General features: G+C 37.6%; 1 protein-coding gene across 1 annotated transcript; it reads left to right on the top strand.

The window, feature by feature from the left end:
* The first annotated feature begins 592 nt into the window (after window positions 1-592).
* LOC128699185 (small subunit processome component 20 homolog) lies at window positions 593-17,807 on the top strand. Its single transcript, XM_053791763.2, has 3 exons — window positions 593-725; window positions 3,613-3,823; window positions 9,417-17,807. Exons 2-3 carry the CDS (start codon window positions 3,620-3,622, stop codon window positions 17,577-17,579), a joined length of 8,367 nt encoding a protein of 2,788 aa, XP_053647738.1. The 5' UTR covers window positions 593-725; window positions 3,613-3,619; the 3' UTR covers window positions 17,580-17,807.
* The last annotated feature ends 3,618 nt before the right edge of the window (window positions 17,808-21,425 follow it).

The following is a 21,425-nucleotide window of genomic DNA, read 5'->3' on the forward strand; positions in this document are numbered from 1 at the left end:
TCCAGACCAACGCGAAAGCCACTGGGCCAGCTGGCTGCAATAAGATTAGTCTGACTAGGTATATTTATATATCATAGGGATGTTAGCATGGGTCGCACTGTGACCACAAATGCAAGAGTTTTACGACTCTGCCGTGAGTTCAAGTCCCACCCATACTAGGTTTTTTTTTTATACCTAAACTTATTTATCATTATCTGTAAGAGAAAGCCTGTTGTTGTTGATCCAGTTGTGGGTGAGTGTCTGTCTCTGTTGTGGTTTAGGCAAGGAGGTTCACCTAACCTAATTGCGAACTCATTGTTCCAGTTTCTCTTTCCGATTGTAACTTTGTTTCCTTTATAATTTCAGCCCATATTTGTGTAATAGATTTTTACCGGACTTTTGGAAAACATTGCTTAACAGGCCCCTCAAGGAATGTTCCTTGATGTTGGTGAGGGGCTCTTGATCTAGAGAATTGGATCTATCCTCCGGTTCCCTGAATTAAGTCTTTGAATACCTTCCACATTCCCCCCACGCGTTGCATAATCCTGCGGGTTTAGCGCTCCCCTTAATTATAATATATATCTGCTGAACAGGACGTAAGTTTTCGTGTCCCGTAACACCTCCAACAACAACATGACGGTCAACACGTGTTCATGGCTGATATAAGTTAATATTCCGAGGTTTGCTCTGCATTATATGAACACTGGAATATGAAATGTATCGGATGACTTGGTTGTATCCACATTGTACGTATTGCTGAGTTAAATCATTACTTATCACCTTTGTATTTGAATTTGTATTCCTTTAATGGTTATTTTTTAAGTTTTTGTCCAGGTTCATTAATTAAACATACTTTTGTGATTGTCTAATATAAGAGAGAAGGAACACTGCAGTAGGCCTATTGACCCATGCTAGGCAGGTCTAACTTATACCCAACTACGGCCACTTATCAGATTTAGATTTTGCCACCGAAGTGGCTAGTTTATTGTGCACACCATATCCATCCTGTGGACGGTAGCGCGAGAGCATATGGATACACAAAAGGCCTAGGAACTAGTCTTACAGAAAGGCTTCCCTTATGGTTTAGCGCTTCTTTTTTATTATAATAATAATACAGAAAGGCTTGAAATAATAAGATATTAAGAGAACCCCAATGGAAATAAATATCTCTTGACTTCTTGGGTTATCCTCGGTAATTTACACGTTACTAGTATATGTGATAATTATAGTCACATAAATTTGTGTAGTTGGACTTGTGTACTTGTATCTAAATAAACTTGACTTATTAAGAAGTAAGTGAAGTTCATTTATGTACAATTACACAAGTGAAATGTATTGGGTAACTTAGCTGTATATGCATCTTAAGTATTGCTAAGTTAAATTACCCACTTATAAACCAAAGAGTTAGTCAAAGTGACTTATTTTCATGGGGAGTCCTTATAATATCTTATTAAAAGCTTAGCTGTTAGGTTCAGTAAAAATCAGTCATGATTATAACCATAGAAATAGTCGATTGCTAGCGCAGTGTCAGCATCGCTACTTCAGGCTCAGGTTCTTCATCTTCATCAACTTTATCTGTTTAGGTGCCAAATCAAATAAGGTAGCCAGATGAAATTGGTAACCACATGACCAATACCTATATTATCTTTTACCCATGACTGTAATTACTGTATTTTGCAATTAAATCTCTCCAGATTGGCATATTAGGGGCATGGATTATTTTCCTGGAGATGGCTTTAAGGATAAATGTCCCTTTGACCTAGCCCCAGACCAGGCTGTTGCTGCTAGCTGCATGCAGTTCAATGTACATATATACCATAGCCTGTCTGATCAGGAACTCACTTGAGAAACTTACAAATTTCCTGTTGAAGGCAATCAGGGGTATGTTGGTAATTCCCCTTATATATGTGGGAAGGTGTTGAAAAATCTTAATTCCTTTATGTACTCATTGCAGCCCTGCTTTTCATTGGGGTCGGGGGTTATTGTGCACCGTCTGCCAAGCCTCTTGCTTTCATAGGGAATAATTTCTGTGTGTACATTTGGGGCCAGTCCCTTATAAAATCAGTAAAGTAGACCCTTACATTACACGGTAGTTAGGTTCCAGAAAATGCCGTGTTAGGTAAATCTGTGTTAGATAACTGAAATACTTTCTATTTCTTTCAATTTTTGGCCAGTGCTTCCTTCCGTACTGCAGATATACTGGCCCCTTTCTGCAGCTCTGATTCTTTGCCTTTGCCTGTAGAGGGAGCATCTCTTTCTAATTTACATCTCTTTTTTTTTTTTTTAAGGGAATGTGCCTTGTGCATACCTCAAGTGCCACAGAGTTAATTCTTTCTATGCAAAGCTTCAAATCTGTATTGTTGAGGATATCTTCCTAGATTGCTTCATTTAGGACATGGTTAATTTGATCCCACTGTATGTTTCTGTTATTGAAGTTGAATTTGGTGAAAGCACCCTCATAACTGATCTCATTTTGCTGGTCAGGAGCCTTGCACATATATGTCAGTACTTCTGTTATGTTGTGATCTGAGTGTATTGTCTTAGTTACTGTTATATTTCATATCAGATCATCATTATTATTGAAGATGAGGTCAAGTGTATTTTCCAGTTTTGTTGGCTCCACTATTTGCTGCCTTAAGGTGGATTTGTTGCAGAGATTCAATAGCTCGTGTGCATGTGAATTTTTATCTGAGCTGTCTCCTGGGGTTATCTCTGCTTAAACATTTGCCACATTCCTCTATTTTAGGTGTTTTAAGTTGAATCACCCAGCAACAAGATATTTGGGGGTGGGGTTGGGAGATTATCTAAGGAGTAGACAGTTTTCAAAAGCTGTTCCTTGAATTGTTGGGAAGTTGTATCTGGTGGCTTGTATACAACCACAATGACAAGGTTTTGGTTTTCAGTCTTTACCGCCAAAACTTCAACTACATCATTTGGTGTGTTTAGTAATTCCGAGCAAATGAGCAACTATTTGACATACAGGCCAGATCCCCCAGGTTGCCTGTTTTTTCTGTCGCATCTGAATAGGTTATACCCTGTGATCCATATTTCATTGTCAGAGTTATCTTTTGTGTGGGTCTCTGTGAAAGCCAGAAACATTGCATTTGATTCTGTCAGCAGTCCATTGATGAAAAGTATTTTGTTGTTTGTTGATGACTTTAGCCCTGTATACTTATTTGCAAATACAAATGTAGTGATGGTATGTAGGGGGCATTACTTGCTGGCACTAATATCTGTTGTTTTGGGCGGGAACCTTGGGGGTGTGTTTCCTTAAGACACCTGCTGTTGCTGTTCACCTAGCAATAAATAGGTACCTGGATGTTAGCCACCTGGTGTGGGTTGTATCCTGGAGACAAAATTAACCTAATTTACCAAAAATACTCTGCATAACCTTTGTTATGCAGAGTATGTCATTGTTGTCAGCTTGGTCTGTATAAGTTGTATCATGTACTTGTAGAAATAAAGATTATTATTATTGTTATTATTATTATTATTATTATTATTATTATTATTATTATTATTACTATGATTATTATTATTATTATTATAATATTATTTCTATTAGGAATAAGTATGTTGTGGTTTAACTTAACTTATACTTTTAAGTCTATATAAAATATTTTTTTTTATCAGAACTAAAATGAAGGAGACGTCACAGCGTCAGGCCCACAAAGCCACCAATACTTTCAAGTTTCAAGGGTTTGGGGAAAAAGTGAAAGCTCTTCGAGTTAGTGCCAGAAAATTCCTTCTCCGGCGTCCTCAAAGTGAAGATGGAGAGAATATCACCATCTTTTTCCAGACTCTCATTAAGTGTAGAGAACTGAATATCACTGAAGCTTTCCAGGTATGGTGTATGCACATCTCTTGTTACACTGCAGTCTCACATATCTATATCTTAATTTTTAATGGTTTGTTGTTACTTCTCTGATCATTCTTGTTTTTTGATCACTTGTCTTTTAATTTGCCACTTTTTTTTTTTTCTTTTTTTTTTTTGCTGTAGCCATTACTAATAATTGTACAGTCATATGTTTAAAGCACTCCGCTTTTTGTCATATCTGGTTTTCAGTTCACATCATCATTTATTGCTGTTCAGTAATAATAATAATAATAATAATAATAATAATAATAATAATAATAATAATAATAATAATAATAATACACAAATAACCCACACTTAGGAGAGGGGAAACTTATGACAGCATTTTAGTTTAACTAGGATCATTGACAAATTAGATCACTGACATTGTGATTTATCAATGGCCCAGGTTCAAAAAATAAAAAATAAAAAGTTTATTTCTTTGCAAAGATTACAATGTGTGTTTACATTTCATAATTTGAGTGGTACAAAAGAAGCCACTATCATGCCAAGGCATTTCAGGCAAACTTAACCTAATACCTAAAAACTACTTAACTAGACGGGTGAGTAGTGGTAGATTATAAATATTCAATATTTTACTCTAATATTAATATGAGGTAGTACAATTTATGATACAGACATACATTTTTAACTTTGTAATAATGGCTTAATAGTTAAGGGATAATAAAATATTTGAGAGAGTTGCTTCAATTTTGGTTAGAGATTAGCATAGTGTCGGTATGGTTATTATTGAGAGATGAGATGATTTTTAAGTATAGCACTAAATTGATTTATGGGCAGGGGACCTCTTGCTGTTTTGGGCAAAATGTTCCAGATCTTCAGGCCCGTTATGTGCATTGCATTTTTCCATAGTGTGACACAGACACGAGGGATGTCAAAAAGTGTTTTGTGCCTCGTGTTATGCCTGTGTGCTCTGTTGAAGCTGTCTAGAAGTTTGAGTGGAGGGTTGATATTGGAGCTTAATGTTCTGTATATATAGTAGGCACAGTAATAAGTGTGCATATTTTAAATATTAAGTAAGTTAAAGCTCTTGAAGAGTGGTGGAGTGTGTTGTCTGATGCAGGAGTTTGTGATCATCTGCACAGCAGCTTTTTGTTGGGTTATTAAAGGTTTAAGGTGAATGGCCATGGTAGATCCCCAAGCACAAATACCATAGATGAGCGATTTAAGTAAGGAGCGCCATTTGGGGTACATAGTATTGTATCTTGGAAGGATGCCTACTGTTTTGGAAATTTTTCTTAGTTATATGCTGGATGTGGGTCTGAAATATAAGACTACAGTCAAGGCGGAGACCTAGAAATTTGCCCTCAGTGTGTCTTGTAATAGGTGAACCATTTATCGATATGTTTAGCTGGATATATAATGCTCTGTTTCCAAAAAGGATGAAGTAGGTTTTGTCTATATTGCGAGTGAGTTTGTTGGTCGTCGTCCAGTTTGATATTTTATGTAGCTCGCTTTTTGCAGTGTCACTAAGTATAGGCAGGTTTGGGTGGGAGAAGATGTAAGTGGTGTCATCTGTGAATAGAACTGGTTTAACCCCTTCAGGGTCCAAGGCCCAAATCTGATGTGGTGCCCCAGTGTCCAAGAATTTAAAAAAAAAAAATTTGTTATTTTTTCTTATGAAATGGTAGAGATTCTTTTTGTGAAGGTAATAAAACAAAAAGTACGAAATTTGATGGAAAATTGACAAAATTATGCTCTCACGAATTTTGATGTGTCAGCGATATTTACGAATTGGCGATTTTGCTGACTTTGACTCACATTTTCAAAATTCAAAATTCAAAATTCAAAGTTTATTCTCTATAAGGATTACAATGCTGAGTTTACAGAAATTTGGTTATTGTTTGGTTTACATGTAGTAAAATTGAGATTACAGAGTGTACCACTCGAACGCTTAGCATGGCTAGGCATTTCGGGCATACTTAGTTTTATTCTTAAATGTAAAATATTACAAATTATGAGGTAAGTTGGTATTATGGCTAAGTGACTAAATACTATTTTGTGAGTTTAGCAATGTGAATGCTTTTGTTTTGGCACAGTATATAGTTTCAGTATTGGAGTATCACAGGATTCATTATTTTAAGACTGAGATTAATATTTCTGTTTATGGTCAAATGAGTGAGCGATTGTAAGTGTGAACCACCAGGTGGTATTCGTGAAGTTAGTTGACGGGGTGTATCAGGGAGATAAGATGTTTTCTAATGGTAGTTTTGAAGGTGATGAATGTGTCTGCAGTTCTAGAGTTCTCAGGTAGGGTATTCCAGATTTTAGGGCCTTTGACATACATTGAATTTTTGTAAAGGTTTAGTCGGACACGGGGAATGTCGTAGAGATGTTTGTTTCTGGTGTTATGCCTGTGGGTTCTGTCACAACTATCAAGAAAGCGTTTTAGGTCAAGGTTGATATTAGAGTTTAAGGCCCTGTAGATATAGATTGCACAGTAGTAAGTGTGGATGTACTGAACTGGGAGTAAGTTTAGATCTTTGAAGAGTGGGGGGGTGTGCTGCCAGGGATGGGATTTAGTGATTATTCTTACTGCAGCTTTTTGTTGGGTTATTATTGGCTTTAGGTGTGATGCTGCAGTTGATCCCCAAGCACAAATAGCATAGGTGAGGTATGGATAAATAAGTGAGTGGTATAGTGTGAGAAGGGCATTTTGCGGCACGTAGTATCGTATCTTGGAGAGGATCCCAACCGTTTTGGATACTTTTTTGGCTATATGCTGGATATGGGTGCTGAAATTCAGGTTATTGTCAAGGTATAAGCCTAAGAATTTTCCCCCATTATTTCTGGTAATTAGAGTGTTGTCAATCTTAATGTTAATTTGTGCATCTCCTGCTCTGCTACCAAACATGATATAGTAAGTTTTGTCAGTGTTAAGCGTAAGTTTATTGGCTGTCATCCAAGTCGATATTTTAATCAGCTCCTCATTCACAATGGTGTTAAGGGTGGCAAGATTAGGGTGAGAGATGACATAAGTCGTGTCATCAGCAAAGAGAATGGGTTTCAGGTGTTGGGATACGTTTGGAAGGTCATTGATGTATATGAGGAAGAGCAGGGGACCAAGGACACTTCCCTGCGGAACTCCAGTATCAAGTGGCCGTGTTGTTGATGCTGTGTCTTTAATGGTGACGTACTGATACCTATTAGTAATGTAAGATTTGAAATAAGCAAGCGCATGGCCTCTTATACCGTAGTGGTCAAGTTTGTGGAGTAGGATTTCGTGGTTTACTGTGTCAAAAGCTTTTCTTAGGTCAATAAAAATTCCTAGTGGATATTCCTTATTTTTAGGCCAATTACTTTATTCCAGTCAATCAAATTCTTAGCTATTTCACTAGTATTACTTCTATTCTATCGATTGAGCACAAGAAATTGCCACGTTAACTGTTTCAACTACAAAATAAAGTGATCAGAAATTGTTAATTTGGCCAATTTAACACAAAGTTCAAAATATTCCAATTTCAAAATAGGGTCCAGAATAAACAATGTAGGTATTCCTGGAACTAAACTAACATTTTTTCTGTTCGTTAGTTATGTTTTGAGGCTTTACAAATAAATTCCATTTTGATTTTTTATTCACATAATGAATTTTTATTCACACCAAAAAATAGAAGATTTACTGTTATGCAATACTGTAATAATTGTATAAATATCATCACCATATTTGTGAATGTATATTAGACCCACCAGCTGGCGTGTATTAGATGTGTGAGGCCGTTTGTTTACTCTTGAATATCGGCAAAAATTTAACATTTCCGCTACTTTGAGCTCAGTTTCAAGCCATTTCCAGTGCTAAAACCAATCAAAATCATCTCTATTTCTGTAATATGTCTTCCATTCTATCAAATGAGACCAAGAAATTGCAAATACAACTATAAAAAACATACAAAAAACACTGCAAAGTCGCTGTTTTAATCGAAAAATCATGATTTCAGTTTTTTTCTCTCATTATACACAGTGTGCTGCAGGATTTGTTTTATGTGGTGCACACACATACCACACAGATGTATTCTCTCATATCTAGGCCCAAATGTACCACTCACAGTTTATCAGAGTGAGCTGAGCTCATGACGTAGATCTGTGGTTTGGACCCTGAACGTAAAGCCGTAGATCTACGGGACAGACCCTGAAAGGGTTAAGGAGTTGCAATGCATTTTCGAGGTCATTGATGTAAATAAGAAAGAGTAGAGGACCTCCGACACTTCCCTGTGGCACTCCAACAACTACAGGCTGAATATTGGAGGTCACGCCACTTATGTATGTACCTACCATCCAACTTACGACCTGCTCGACATACGACCACTCAACTTACGACCATGTTTTTTATGCCAGATTTCTGGGAAATAAACAACTGTTTGTGTTGTGCACAGTGCTTATCCTAAACCTTACAGTATAAAATACAGTACTAACAGCATAAAAAGTAAAGTAAAAAATGAAATACCAAAATAAAACAATAAAATAAAATCATTACAGTAGTGTGATATTGATATTCAGTAGTAAGATTTGACTTACATCCATTTTGACTTACAACCAGTTGATTGGAACCAAGCTTGGTCGTAAGTCAGATGGTACCTGTACATACTGGTGTCTATCACTATGATAAGATTTTAGGTAATTGAGAGAGTGTCCTCTGACCCCATAATGCTCTAGTTTTAGGCACAAGATATTGTGGTTTACTATATCAAATGCTTTCCATAGGTCTATGAAGATCCCCAGAGGATATTCATTTTTTCAAGTGCTGTATATAGTAATTCGAGCATCTGAATAATTACATCATTTGTGCTTTTTTTTGGCCTAAACCCAAACTGGCAGGGATTCAGTATGTTATGGGATAGGAGGTAGGAGTAGATTTGTTTATGTATTATTTTTTCAAAGATTTTTGAGAGTAAAGGCAAGTTAGATATTGGTCTGTAGTTATTTAGTTCTGTAGGTTCGCCTCCTTTGAGGATTGGGGTGACCCTTGCTGTCTTAAGTATAGATGGGAATGTTGAGGGTTCAACAGATTTGTTAAATAGTGTTGCAGTAATGGGGGAAAGCACATGAGCTGCTATTTTTTATTCGTGTTTTTTTTTATGTATGTGGGTTTTGTGTAGAAATATTTTGACACATTCATCAATATTGTGGCTGTCCACTTGCTCATCTAGTTCAGAAAATAATTTAATTCCATAATAAATTTATATTACAGCCTCTCCTCACTTAGTGACATGCTCGTTTACCAACAACTTGGACTTACAACGGGCTCTCTGACCAGTATGCATGCCTAAATAATGAATATTAGAGCCGATTTCCTCTATTCTGTTTATTATAATGTACAGCGTACTACTGTATAAACATTTAAAAATATACTAAAAATGTTATAAATGGTGCAAAGGTTACATTAAAACAAATTCAAAGATGGTTGAGATAAACCCACTACCATTATAGCATGCTCCTTGCTTAGTGACAAATTCGTTTACCGAGCTGGTCTTAGGAACGGAACTCCATCATTAAATGAGGAGAGGCTGTATTTAAGTAAAAGATATTTGTTATAACTTGGGCTAATAGTATTCCATTTGTACAGGCTTTTCAGACTGACCTGGGTGGTGACGTCCAGACAACGGTTCAACTGGTTCATCAAGAAAAGCATATAGCTAAGTGTCTGGCTGATCACTTGGCAATACCAAACTCTCTGGCATTGCATCCACTTCTAGACCTCTTGGTAGCCTTTGCAAATGACATCCCTCAGGAGTTCTACCAACAACATTTTTACCAATTTTTGCCACTATTGGTTTCACAACTTTCAACTAAAGATCCTGATCAGATAGAGTCTGTGTTTCTTTGTATTGTATCATTATTTGTAGTCTTACAGAAATATGTCTGCGATGACCTGTATGAACTGTATCATGTTCATCAGTATGCAGCTTTATTTTCAGAGGCATACCCATGGTACATTAATGAACTCGCTGCCCAAAGTCTTGCTTTTCTGATACGGAAGCTTCCTAATCGGAACACGTTTTTGGGTATAGCTTTTAGAAAATTAAAAAAAGATGAGAGTCAGGTGCAAGGTCTGGGAAGACTCATTGCAGCATTAATGAAGTCGGATGTAGCTCAGCGTTTACAGAGTATAACTTCTCAGATATTATCTTCGTTATTGGATCTCTTGGGAGAGGAAGATATACCATCTAGTCAAGCCTTGGAAGCTGTCTCTTATGGCCTTAAAAATGTTGCTAGTTACATCACAGCCCAGCACCCAAACAAGAATACCAAGTGGCAGACATTATGGGAGGAAGATTCTACCCTGGTATGGCCTACTTTATGGAGTAGCATTAAATCATTGCTTCCCAGTGCTTGCATGCCTGGTGCCTCCTGTCATCATCTTCATGCTGTTTTACAAGTGACACAGGTTTTAGTGAGTTATAAACAATGTGCACTTCTCATAGATTTATCTGATGCTTTACATCAGTGTAAAGCTGTAATTAAGGCTCCTCTACCAGACAGTATTGGTAATACTGTCTTCAATATTGTTAGCATCCTTCTGACCTCGCCTCATCATCAAGTTCTTGGTGTGACTCTTAATGAAACTGTATTAGAGCTCCTTGATTCTCATTACTCTTACATAATTAAATTCAGTGTTATAAAGCAGTTTGTTGATCATAAAAGATTTGACACAGAGATCTTACCACTAATATTACATTACATGAACAGTTTAGTAAGGACTAGTCAAGGGGAAGATGTTGATAGAGAAGTGCTATCCATGATTGCCTTCCTTGTTCAGTGTAAACAACCACCATGTAGCACTGGAATGGACCTAAGCTCATGGAGAAAATACCCACTGGATTTCACACGCACAATTTTGGCCATTGGAAGTGTTTGTGAAAAGAGTGTTCCATCATTAATTGAAACCAAATTAAGTGGAGGACTGAAAGAAGATCTATCTAATTTAGAGGAATTGCTCCTGTGCTTGTTGTGTTTACCTCATGTGATACCCCTGGATTATCAAGATTTGACTCCATACCTTACCTGGATTCTCAGTGATGCAATTGAAATATTAAGTGACAAGACAGAGAAAGTTATTGATGATGATAAAACTGCAGCCACAAAAAAGAAAGGAAAATCAAGAATTGAGGTCCCAGATCTCATTATTGACTTAAATGTTAAGCATAATATTTCTTTGAATGGAAGAAAAATTTTGTTTTTATTGGGAGTTTTGATTGAGGTTATGGCACATACATTAACTGCTGATGATTTTCTTGCCAGCCTAAGCCACCAACAAATATTAGAAGTTTTAAAGCAGAAAAAGCATTATAGAGAAAATGTTCATATCCTGAAGGCAATGGATTTGCATTTAACTATTGCATTCACAGAGGAAAATTCTGACATAATAAATGAAATTTTTTTGAAAGATATTTATTGTATACTTGCACCATCTTTGACCTCTTCAAACCCTCAAGCTCGTTTGTTGGTGATTCATATATTCTCTCTGTTCCCAGTAACCTTACTGCCACCACCAGAAAATATGGGTAATGTTGAAAATATGTTTCAGATTATGTTGAAGGCAGAATGTGTGGCAGTAACACCTTGGGAATATAAGGATCGCTTACGATATTTATCTATGTTGGATGCAGAACATGTGCTGTATCATCGTCCAGTGTGTGGAACGTATGATCTGGCTCCACTTTTGCTATTTCTTGGACAGTTGTATGTAAATTATAAAGATGTTTGGCCCTCAGTTTTACAAGGAATATCTAGTTATGCCCACTCATTAAGAATGGAAATCTTTTGGCCTCTCTGGTTTGCTAGGCTAAAGATAGCCTCTCACATTACCAGCCAGGTATTACAAGGGTATTCAGTAGACCCTAAGGAAGCTCTCTTCTTTGAAAATGAAGTTCTTCTTGATGTTGTCAGTCACATAGCAAATCACAGTGGCTTCAAAAGTGTACCACTGAAACCAGATCATCTTAATTTCAGAGACTTACTCTGGAGAGCAATGAGGAAATTCCCTGATATCTGTGAAGCTAAAAGTAGAGATCTGGTACCATTGTTTCTGAATTTTCTTGAAAATGAGATTTTCCCTGCTGACTTTACTATAGCTCCAACTCAAGATCTCACTGTCAGAGGGATTTCCAATAATGCAGTTTCCACTGAAGACCTCAGTGATTCAATATTAAAAGATGAAAGCTTTCACTTGACTTTAGAAAATGAGTACAAAGGAGATAAAATCAATCATTCACTTCCTAAAAGGGCACCTATTAAGTCGTTGTGTGAACAGCTAACTGTTTTTTCACAGTTTCATAACCCACGAATGCTGTTTCAGACAAATAAGTTGGAACAAATCTACAAAGAATTTTTAAGCCATTCATCTCCTACTCTTCAGAAATTAGCCCTTGATTGTATAATGACATATAATTACCCTTATCTCATACCTTATAAAGAAAGCTTATACAAGATTTTAGATGATAAATCATTCAAAAATGCACTAACCCTCTTCAGCATTGATGGATCAGAGCAGTGTGTGCAGGACACCCACCGCAGTGACTTTATGCCATTCCTTATGAGAATTCTCTATGGTAAAATGCATTTCAAAACAGGCTCCAATACTTCTGGTAAGGCTAAAATTTCAGTGCGAAAGTCTGTTGTACTTAGATTTTTAGCAGGTGCCAGAGAATCTGAAATAAATTCCTTCCTTGAACTGTCTTTTGATGTTCTAATGAGTCACCTGAATGGCACTGCTTTGGATGTAGTGAATCAAAGCTCTCAAAATCTTGACATAAAAAAAGTTGTACCTCTCAACAGACTACAAGGGGCACTCACCACACTTGAAAATATAATAGAAAAGATTGGAAACTTATTAAGAGACAAGATTCCCTTCTTACTTAAGATAATACTTTATATAGTAAACCTGGTGTCATTACTGTTGGAACAACGTACAGAAATTAATGAACGAAATATTTCTTTTCTGAAATACCTACGACAACAGGCACAAAAGAGACTCTTGGCATTTTTCCAACAGTTTGAAGAGTACTGCTGGTCATCAGAAGAAATTGAAGCAGTCTTCCAGGCAGTTGTTTGGCCAAACTTAAAACGTCTTCCAGATGAAGGAATCGCCACCCCAACACCTTTATTATGTCTCTTTCAGTGCTGGGCTGAAAATCCAAGATTTTTTCCTTTACTTGGTAAATGTCATGAGAAGGACTCTTCACTAACTCCACTGACAAGTATTGTGAAGTTGCTAAACCATGAAAAATGTAGTAACTCTGTAACTGCAATTATTTTAAATATTGTGGAAAAATTACTTACACTGGAAGATTACAGTGCTGTGGATAGAGAAGGGGAGAAGACTGCAGAGCCACTGAACTTAAGTTCTCACATTGTAAGCATTGGGAAACTAGATTCTCGTGATGGGGAATGTAAAAAAAATTATGGCTCAGCACTGCTTGTACCTCACTTAGATGGTCTTTTGCAAAACATGAAGGTCATGATATCAAAGTTGGGTAAAGGTCAGAGTGTAACCCATCGTGACCTTACTATTCTTACTAAATTGACAGAATGGGTCACAAATAAGGATATTAGTGATGACCTGTTAAGCCTTATTATTCCACTTATTGTCAAGAAACACATCAAAAAGGAAGAAAAGATATCTCAGTTACTTGCAACCTGCTCTTATCTTTTGCCTGTTATAGACAATTCAGTTCAATATTTACGGCCATTCATTACTCAGTTTGGTTGCCTGGAGAGCCGTGATGCACGAAATGCACTCTGTCAAGCTGTTACAGCAATAGCCGTAGTTAATCCACATTATAAAGTTCTTGCAGATACAGCAGCAAGTTTGAACTCGTGGAACCCAAGGATGGTTGAAGAAATTGATTTTGAACGACGGCTAAGTAGATACCAGCAGTTGACTGAATATTGTAAAACTCAGCAGTGTCTTGATAAAATTGATGTAGACTTTTGTCAACTTCTTTTATACAACAATATGTTTGTAATATGTCATGTTGAGGATTCATCCTTAAGAGATTTGTCAAGTTTGTGCCTAACTCAGATGATCGACATGCTCACTCGGCTGCAGTCAAATTACCCTTCTGAGTTCAAACAGCTTGTGGTTGATAAATTCCTTCCACTGATTAAACGTGGTCTTCAAAGTGAAAAGGAAGTTGTGAGGACTGAAATTATACTTGTTCTTCGCAAAGTAGTTCACAAATGCCATACATATGTAGACAGATTAAAAGATCTTTATAAATTAGCAGATGAGACAGATGAAGAGTCAGATTTCTTTAGTAATATGGGACATATTCAAAGACATAGACGAGCTAGAGCTCTGGGAAAGCTAGCTGATAAGTTGAAGAGTGGTGACTTATCTTTGGCAAGTGAAACCATCATAGATTATCTGATGCCAATGGTAACAGTGTATCTTTTCAAGGATATGTATGTTAAAGAGGATTATTTGATGTACAGTTCAGTAAAGTGTATTGGGGCATTTGCTAAATTCCTACCTTGGCATTCTTACTTGAAAATGTTACAAAGCTACCTGAACATGTTGCTTAAAGAAGACATAAAGCATCTCAAACTTGGGGTGAGAGTTTTAGATGCTGTAATTGATGGCTTTCATGAGGATGTCGAAGAATTTGCTATTCCGACAACAGTAAAACCACTTGCAGAAGATTCCGAACTTCAAAATGTGCAGAAAAATGAACAACTTACTTCTAAAGCAGGAGAACGTATTGAAAATGATGAAGAGAATTATGATCACTCAGTAGCAAGCTATGAGAAATCTTTAAGTAAACCACAGAAAGTATATCGCACACTGGTCAATAACCTCATTCCACAAATACAGAAGACTTTAGCTGCCAGAACCAGAGCTGAAACAGAACACAAACTTAACAGAAGTAAGTATCCTGAGGATGAAGATGTCAAACGCATTCCTCTTGCATTTGCACTAATTAAGCTTCTGAAAAAACTCCCCAGAAATGTACTTAATGCTAATGTTAATAATGTGCTTATGAAAATGATTACCTTTTTAAAATCCAGAGCAGAAAGTATTCGTGAAGAATCTCGCAGTATGCTTGTAAAAATTATGCTTGAACTAGGAGGGAAATATTTGCCTTGGTTAGTGAATGATTTACAAAGTATCCTAACCAGTGGTTATCAAGCACATGTGTTAGTTTACACTTTGCATTCTGTTTTAACTCAGTTACGCCCTGTTTTGACTGCAAATGATGTTGATGCATGCATGTCACAAATGGTCAACATTTGTAAAAAAGATATTCTTGGTTTTCAAGCTGAGGAGAAACATGTGGCTCAGATAACTAGTAAGGTAAAGGAAGCCCGACATGATAAAGGCTATAATATACTGTGCTTTACTGCTGAATTCATATCAGCAGAGAGTCTTAAAGATATTATTTTGCCATTAAAGGATGTGCTAGCCGATACACAAGATAAGAAAGTAGTAAATAAAATGGCTAGATGTTTAGTTGAGATTGCCAATGGACTGGAGAAGAATCAGGGTATATCTGTAACTCATAAATCTCTATTCATTTATGGAATTTTAAATGAAAAATTAACTGAAATAACATCTGACAAGAGTACAGAGAAATTAACTAAAAAAAAAGATATTCAAAGACCAGATTCATTATTAATTCAACCAGAGCCAAAGAGAGCAAGGCTGAACCCCAAAACTTCACTGAGGGCAACTGCTCATGTACTAATTGAATTTGCATTGCATCTTCTAGGTAATTTAATGAAAAAAGAAAAATTGTTGCCAAAAGAGTCAGAGCATCAGAAATTGCTAGATCCATATATTTCAGTGCTGGCCCGCTGCATAAATTCTGAATATCCTGAGGTAAGCTTACAAGCTCTGAAATGTGTTACCTGGTTAATTAAATTTCCTCTCCCATCCCTTCAGAATCAGTTGAAAAACATATGTGGTCAGATGTTTATAATATTAAACAAATTTTCCTCCCCAGAGCTTGCCAGGGGAAAAATATATGATCTTGTTCAGTTTTCTTTTAAGACATTAGCCTTAATTCTTAAAAAAGTGGAATTTTACATGATGAGTGAAGAGGAGGTTCGTGTGTTGTTACACTATGTTGAAGGAAATCTTGAGGACCGTAATCAACAACAGACAGCTTTTGTTGTTCTTCAAGCAATCGTTTCAAGAAAGATAGATGCTCCTGAATTGCATACATTGATGAGGCGTGTTCAAGAAATGAGCATTACATGCAATCGGCGATACGCACTCAATCAAGCACGTGTCACTTACTATGCATACCTTCTCACATATCCCATGAAGCCCAAACGTGTTGAAGCCAACATACTATATTTCCTTGGAAATGTATCATATACACATGAGGAGGGACGGTTATCTGCCACAACTATGATTAATGCTATTATAGCCAATTTCCCTATTAAGCTATTTAACAAAGCACTGGAAACAAACCTGTGGTTCAAATTGTCTGAACAAATATTGAAAGATGAGTCAAAAGAAAATCTCTTACTCTTGCATAAAGCACTGAAGACACTTTTTCAGAGATCCAGTAGAAAAGAATTATTGATAGAATTGTGTATGAAGCTTTTGCAGGTGGATGATGAAAATGTTACTTCAGATTTAGTAGGTATACAGCTGGCTTGTAAAGCCTTGAATGCCTTTCTTGATGTGCCTTTTAAACTTCTTCCAAATAGTCTTTTGTCAAGTGTCACTTCTCAAATAATCACACTTATTAATCCATCAAGGTACAGTGCTCAGCTTAATACGAATAACCAACAGGATGAATGTGATGGGACAGACATGGATGCTCATCTTCGACAAATTGATACTACTCTTTGTGCACTTCTTGAAGTGCTGACCAAACTGGTGAATGCCTTCCAAAGTCATCCAGAATGGAATACATATGTTAAAGAAAGTATGTGGGATTTTGTACAAGCTCATTTGCGCTACCCTCATATACAGGTGAGGTTAAGTGCTGCTGGCTTGGTAGGTCATGTGTTAGCTGCACATCCTATAGAGGATAAGACATCACCCTCACTTGTTTCTTCAACTGACCAAGCACGTTCCCTTGTATTAGACCTTTGTGGGCTTTTGCAAACACAAACTTCAACTGGCATTCCTGTTGTGACTCAACTATCACTTACAGTTGTGAGGAACCTCATATATATAATTCGTCATTCTTGCAAAGTGTCACTAATCCACAAACTACCTAAAATAGATGATAACAGCGATGCTGAGAGTCAAAATATCAAAACTGGAAACTCTTCTGGAGAAGAAGCCATTGTACCTAGTGCAGTGTGGGTCATTCGCCGTGTAGGCGATATGGCTTATGAAGAACTCCAGAAAAGTGGGAAGGATTATACTGTAGTGCGAGAAGCATTATTAAACCTCATGGCTGGTCTGGTTGTTGCAATTGGAGACCAAGTAAAATCAACGACTCTTCTCACTTACATGGTGAAGCATCTTGCTCGTGAATTGTCTGATGAACATATTCCTACATCCCTTGTTAAACAAACCCATGAGGTAGCAGCGCTTGTGAAGGAATGTGTTGGTCTGGAAACTTACACTCGCCACCTTACTTCAGCACAGGTTGTACTTTCCAAGAAACGATGGGAGAGACGTGCACATGACCACCAACAGCGGGCCATTAATCCTCATCTTGCAGTGAAAAAGAAGAGAAAGAAGCAGGAATCATTGAAAGAATCTAAAAAGCGAAGAATTGCTGATAGGAAGGGAAAAGTTAAGATAAAAAAGAAACATTAAGAGACCATGTAATCATCATGGAGTAATTTAACTTTTATTATGACAGTAAAGCTATCATTATCTTTGTCTAAATCTGTTGGTAGTAGTTTTGCTTTCATACATTTTAGTGTTTGAAGCTATGCAGATGTTACTATAATGTCATTTTTGTATGACTGCACAGTGCTCTACCAAGAATTTTTTTAAAAATAGATTTGTGACTTAAAAAACAATAAAAAATAATATATAATATTCCTCTGTTAATATCTTTTATTTGCACTCATCACACTGTATTAAAATTTTCTAAGTAAATTTTAGGATAAAAGCCACCTTATGGCATTTAAATATATTGGTAAAAACCATACCAAAAGTATTATTCAGAGGGCTGAGGAGGGGCTGTTGATATGGTCTGAATATGTAGAGAGGATGGATAAAAACAAAGAATGATTAGGAGGTGTATAAATCTGGGGTAGAAGAAAGGATGGGCAGTCGTCATCCCAGGAAAGGCAGGGGGTAAAAGATGTTTTGAGTTCTAGGACCTTGGACATTCAACAAGTTTGTGACTGCATTATACAGGAGTGGAGAAAAGTGATTTTTATGAATTGCTGTTGGAGTGTGAGCAAGGTAGGCATGCTTTTGGAGTGTGAGCAAGGTAGGCATGCTTTTGGAGTGTGAGCAAGGTAGGCATGCTTTTGGAGTGTGAGCAAGGTAGGCATGCTTTTGGAGTGTGAGCAAGGTAGGCATGCTTTTGGAGTGTGAGCAAGGTAGACATGCTTTTGGAGTGTAAGCAAGGTAGGCATGCTTTTGGAGTGTGAGCAAGGTAGGCATGCTTTTGGAGTGTGAGCAAGGTAGACATGCTTTTGGAGTGTGAGTATGGTAGGCATGCTTTTGGAGTGTGAGCAAGGTAAGCATGCTTTTGGAGTGTGAGCAAGGTAGGCATGCTTTTGGAGTGTGAGCAAGGTAAGATTTATGAAGGGATTCAGAGAAACAGTCAGCCAGATTTGAGTCCTGGAAGTTGGAAGTACAGTGCCAGAACTGTGAAGGAGGGACGAGGATGTTACTGTTTGGAGGGCCAGCTGAACTGTGATGCCAGTCTGCTTCTGGCAAGACAGTGACTGAATGAATGATGGTGAGTGTTATTTCTTTCTCAGATCACCCAATCTCAGTGGGAGATGGTCAGTGTGTTAATAATAATGCAGATTACAGTATTTAGTGCTGTATAATCTGTATGAGTTTAGCTCTTCCATATGATTATAGTAATGCGAGTAAATTATAATAGGCAAAACAAGGATATGTATCTGTAATTTTGCCACAGAACCAGGATCTGTTAGCAGATATCCCCTTAAGGAAAGTGAATTGATGCTAATGAGGGGCTGTTGATCCAAGGAACTGAACCTATCCCTCCCTCATGATTAAAATACCATACAATATAACCCCTAGAAGCTTAGCACTTTTGCCTTACTTAACTGGGGCTGGCTTAAGAAAGCAGGAACTCGCAGGATTGTGATGAAGACAAGTCTTGTTTGGAAACTTGTGAATCAGTGGAGTTATTACTGTCTGCATCAGTCTTAAAGAGGACATCAGGCTGAAGCTTACTGAATTGATAGGCTTATAGCCCCGATTTACACATATAAAATTTAATCAAGGCTTTTTAATGAATCATAAAAATGTATGCCTTACAGGGGTAGGGGTGAGGATGACTGGGGACTGGTAGAGCTCTTGATCCAAGGATTTTGAGCAATGTTTCCCTTTTTCAAATCAAAACTCGCCTTTCCCAGGCACTGTATGACCCCAAAAGGTATAGCTTCCCAGTTATTGTAATAATACCCAATATTTACTGTACATGCCTGAGGCTCAGCATACTTAGTACTGCAGTTCTATCAGTCAAATTAAACTTTCTACTTTAACTATACCAAGTAAACCAAGACGATGATGAAACTGTTACTATAAAGGGATATATGAAGCACAATACTGAATTACTCTGAAGACAATATTTTGAGTTGGAGTACTGACTAGAGGAGACTGCATCATGGTTGCCAACAATTAACCTATAAAGGTAATTCCTACCAATGCTCTACCTGGCGATGTATGACCCTTATGCATTTAGCGCTTCCCATAAATATAATACTACAGCAATACTAGTAAATAATAATGATTATAAAACGAACGCCTGACTTGTGATGAATGGTTTTGAAAACCGACAAGTTGAAGAATTGAGACACTTATGCAACATGTGGGAATCTTTACTGAAGAAACGTTTCGCCACACAGTGGCTTCATCAGTCCAATACCAAGTAGAAATGGGTAAGGAGAGGAGGTAATCAGTCCCTCAGCCTGGAATCGATGTTTTCAGTCCATCACTCTTGTAGGAAGTACAGCATATGAATGAATGAATGAGGACTCACAGGTAAGGACCCACTAGGGGCGAGGGGCAAGTGGGGACAGGGCGAAGAATAGTCGGTGAGAGGAATGTCTTGAGTTGAAGATAAAGAGCCAGGACTAGACCCAACAGCTAAGCCTTGGGCCAGAGAGGTGGCTTATATACTGCAGTCAGGTGAGTGAAGCAGGAGGTGGGATCATAGTGGGACCTTCCACTAGTGCAAGTAGGTCGTCGTCCAAAGGTTGGACAAGCGTTGAAGAGGTCTTTGTACCAGGATCCCATGATGTTGCAGTGTCTGACAGATGTGACGAAGCCACTGTGTGGCAAAATGTTTCTTCAATAAAGATTCCCATATGTTGCATAATTCTTCAACTTGTTGGTTTTCAAAACCATTCATCACATGTCAGACACTGCAATATCATGGGATCTTTGTACAAAGATTTCTTCAACACCTGTCCAACCTTTGGACGACGACCTACTTTCACTAGTGGAAGGTCACACTGTGATCCCACCTCCTCTTCCTCTTCCTGCTTCGCTCACCTGACTGCAGTATATAAGCCACCTCTCTGGCCCTATGCTGTACTTCCTACAAGAGTGATGGACTGAAAACATCGATTCCAGGCTGAGGGACTGATTACCTCAATCTCCTCCTCTCCTTACGCATTTCTACTTTGTATTGGACTGATGAAGCCACTGTGTGGCGAAACTTTTCTTCAATAAAGATTCCCATAAGTTGCATACGTGTCTCAATTCTTCAACGCCTGACTTGAACTAAATAAGAACACATCACTCAGCGTATCTTTTGGGAGATGTATGACCCGTATGGATTTGGTTTGAGATACTGTATACTGTGTCTGAGATCTAAATGCAAAACATTTAGGAAGGTTACTTTTTCTCTGACTGCAAATCGAACAAACTGTTGGAACCATATTTTTAGGATTTTATTGCTGGGGCTCCTTGTAAGGGCTCTTGATCCAAAGAATCGGAGCTGCCCTCTGTTTCCTTTGATCAATAATGATTATTTCTCATAACCCTATCCCTCAAGGGAGATTCCTTCATGCTGGTGAGGGGCTCTTGATCTGTATAATCCTACAGGTTTAGCGCTCCCCCATAATTATAATATATAATCTCATAACTCTAGCAGAGAGTTTAGTACTCCCAAAATAAATATATCCCTTTAAAGGGAGGGGACGCTGCTCTACTGATCCAGAAGAATTCAGCATTTTTTAAAGCAAAAATGGAAGGGACGCCTTGATTCTGATTAAGGCCTCTTGATCAAAGGAACTAGTCTTGTTGTAAATCTCTGCACTTTCTCCAATTTCTTGATGTTTGACAAAGTGTGGGTTTCACGTTGGTGTTGCGGACTGTGCGCGCGCGCGTTGCTTCACCATTATTCCTTCACTTGCACAGCGCTGTGTGACCCTAGTAAGTTTATTCAGGTACAGGTACATATAAAAAGCTACATAAATTTTTATACATAGCAGCATATAT

This window comes from Cherax quadricarinatus, chromosome 54 (genome assembly GCF_038502225.1).
Source record: "Cherax quadricarinatus isolate ZL_2023a chromosome 54, ASM3850222v1, whole genome shotgun sequence".
NCBI classification, from domain to species: Eukaryota; Metazoa; Arthropoda; class Malacostraca; order Decapoda; family Parastacidae; genus Cherax; species Cherax quadricarinatus.

Coding starts and splice junctions, on each gene's coding strand:
- LOC128699185 (XM_053791763.2), top strand. CDS start 3,620: ATGAAGGAGACGTCACAGCGTCAGGCCCACAAAGCCACCAATACTTTC. Junction 3,824..9,416: donor ATATCACTGAAGCTTTCCAG/GTATGGTGTATG, acceptor CCATTTGTACAG/GCTTTTCAGACTGACCTGGG.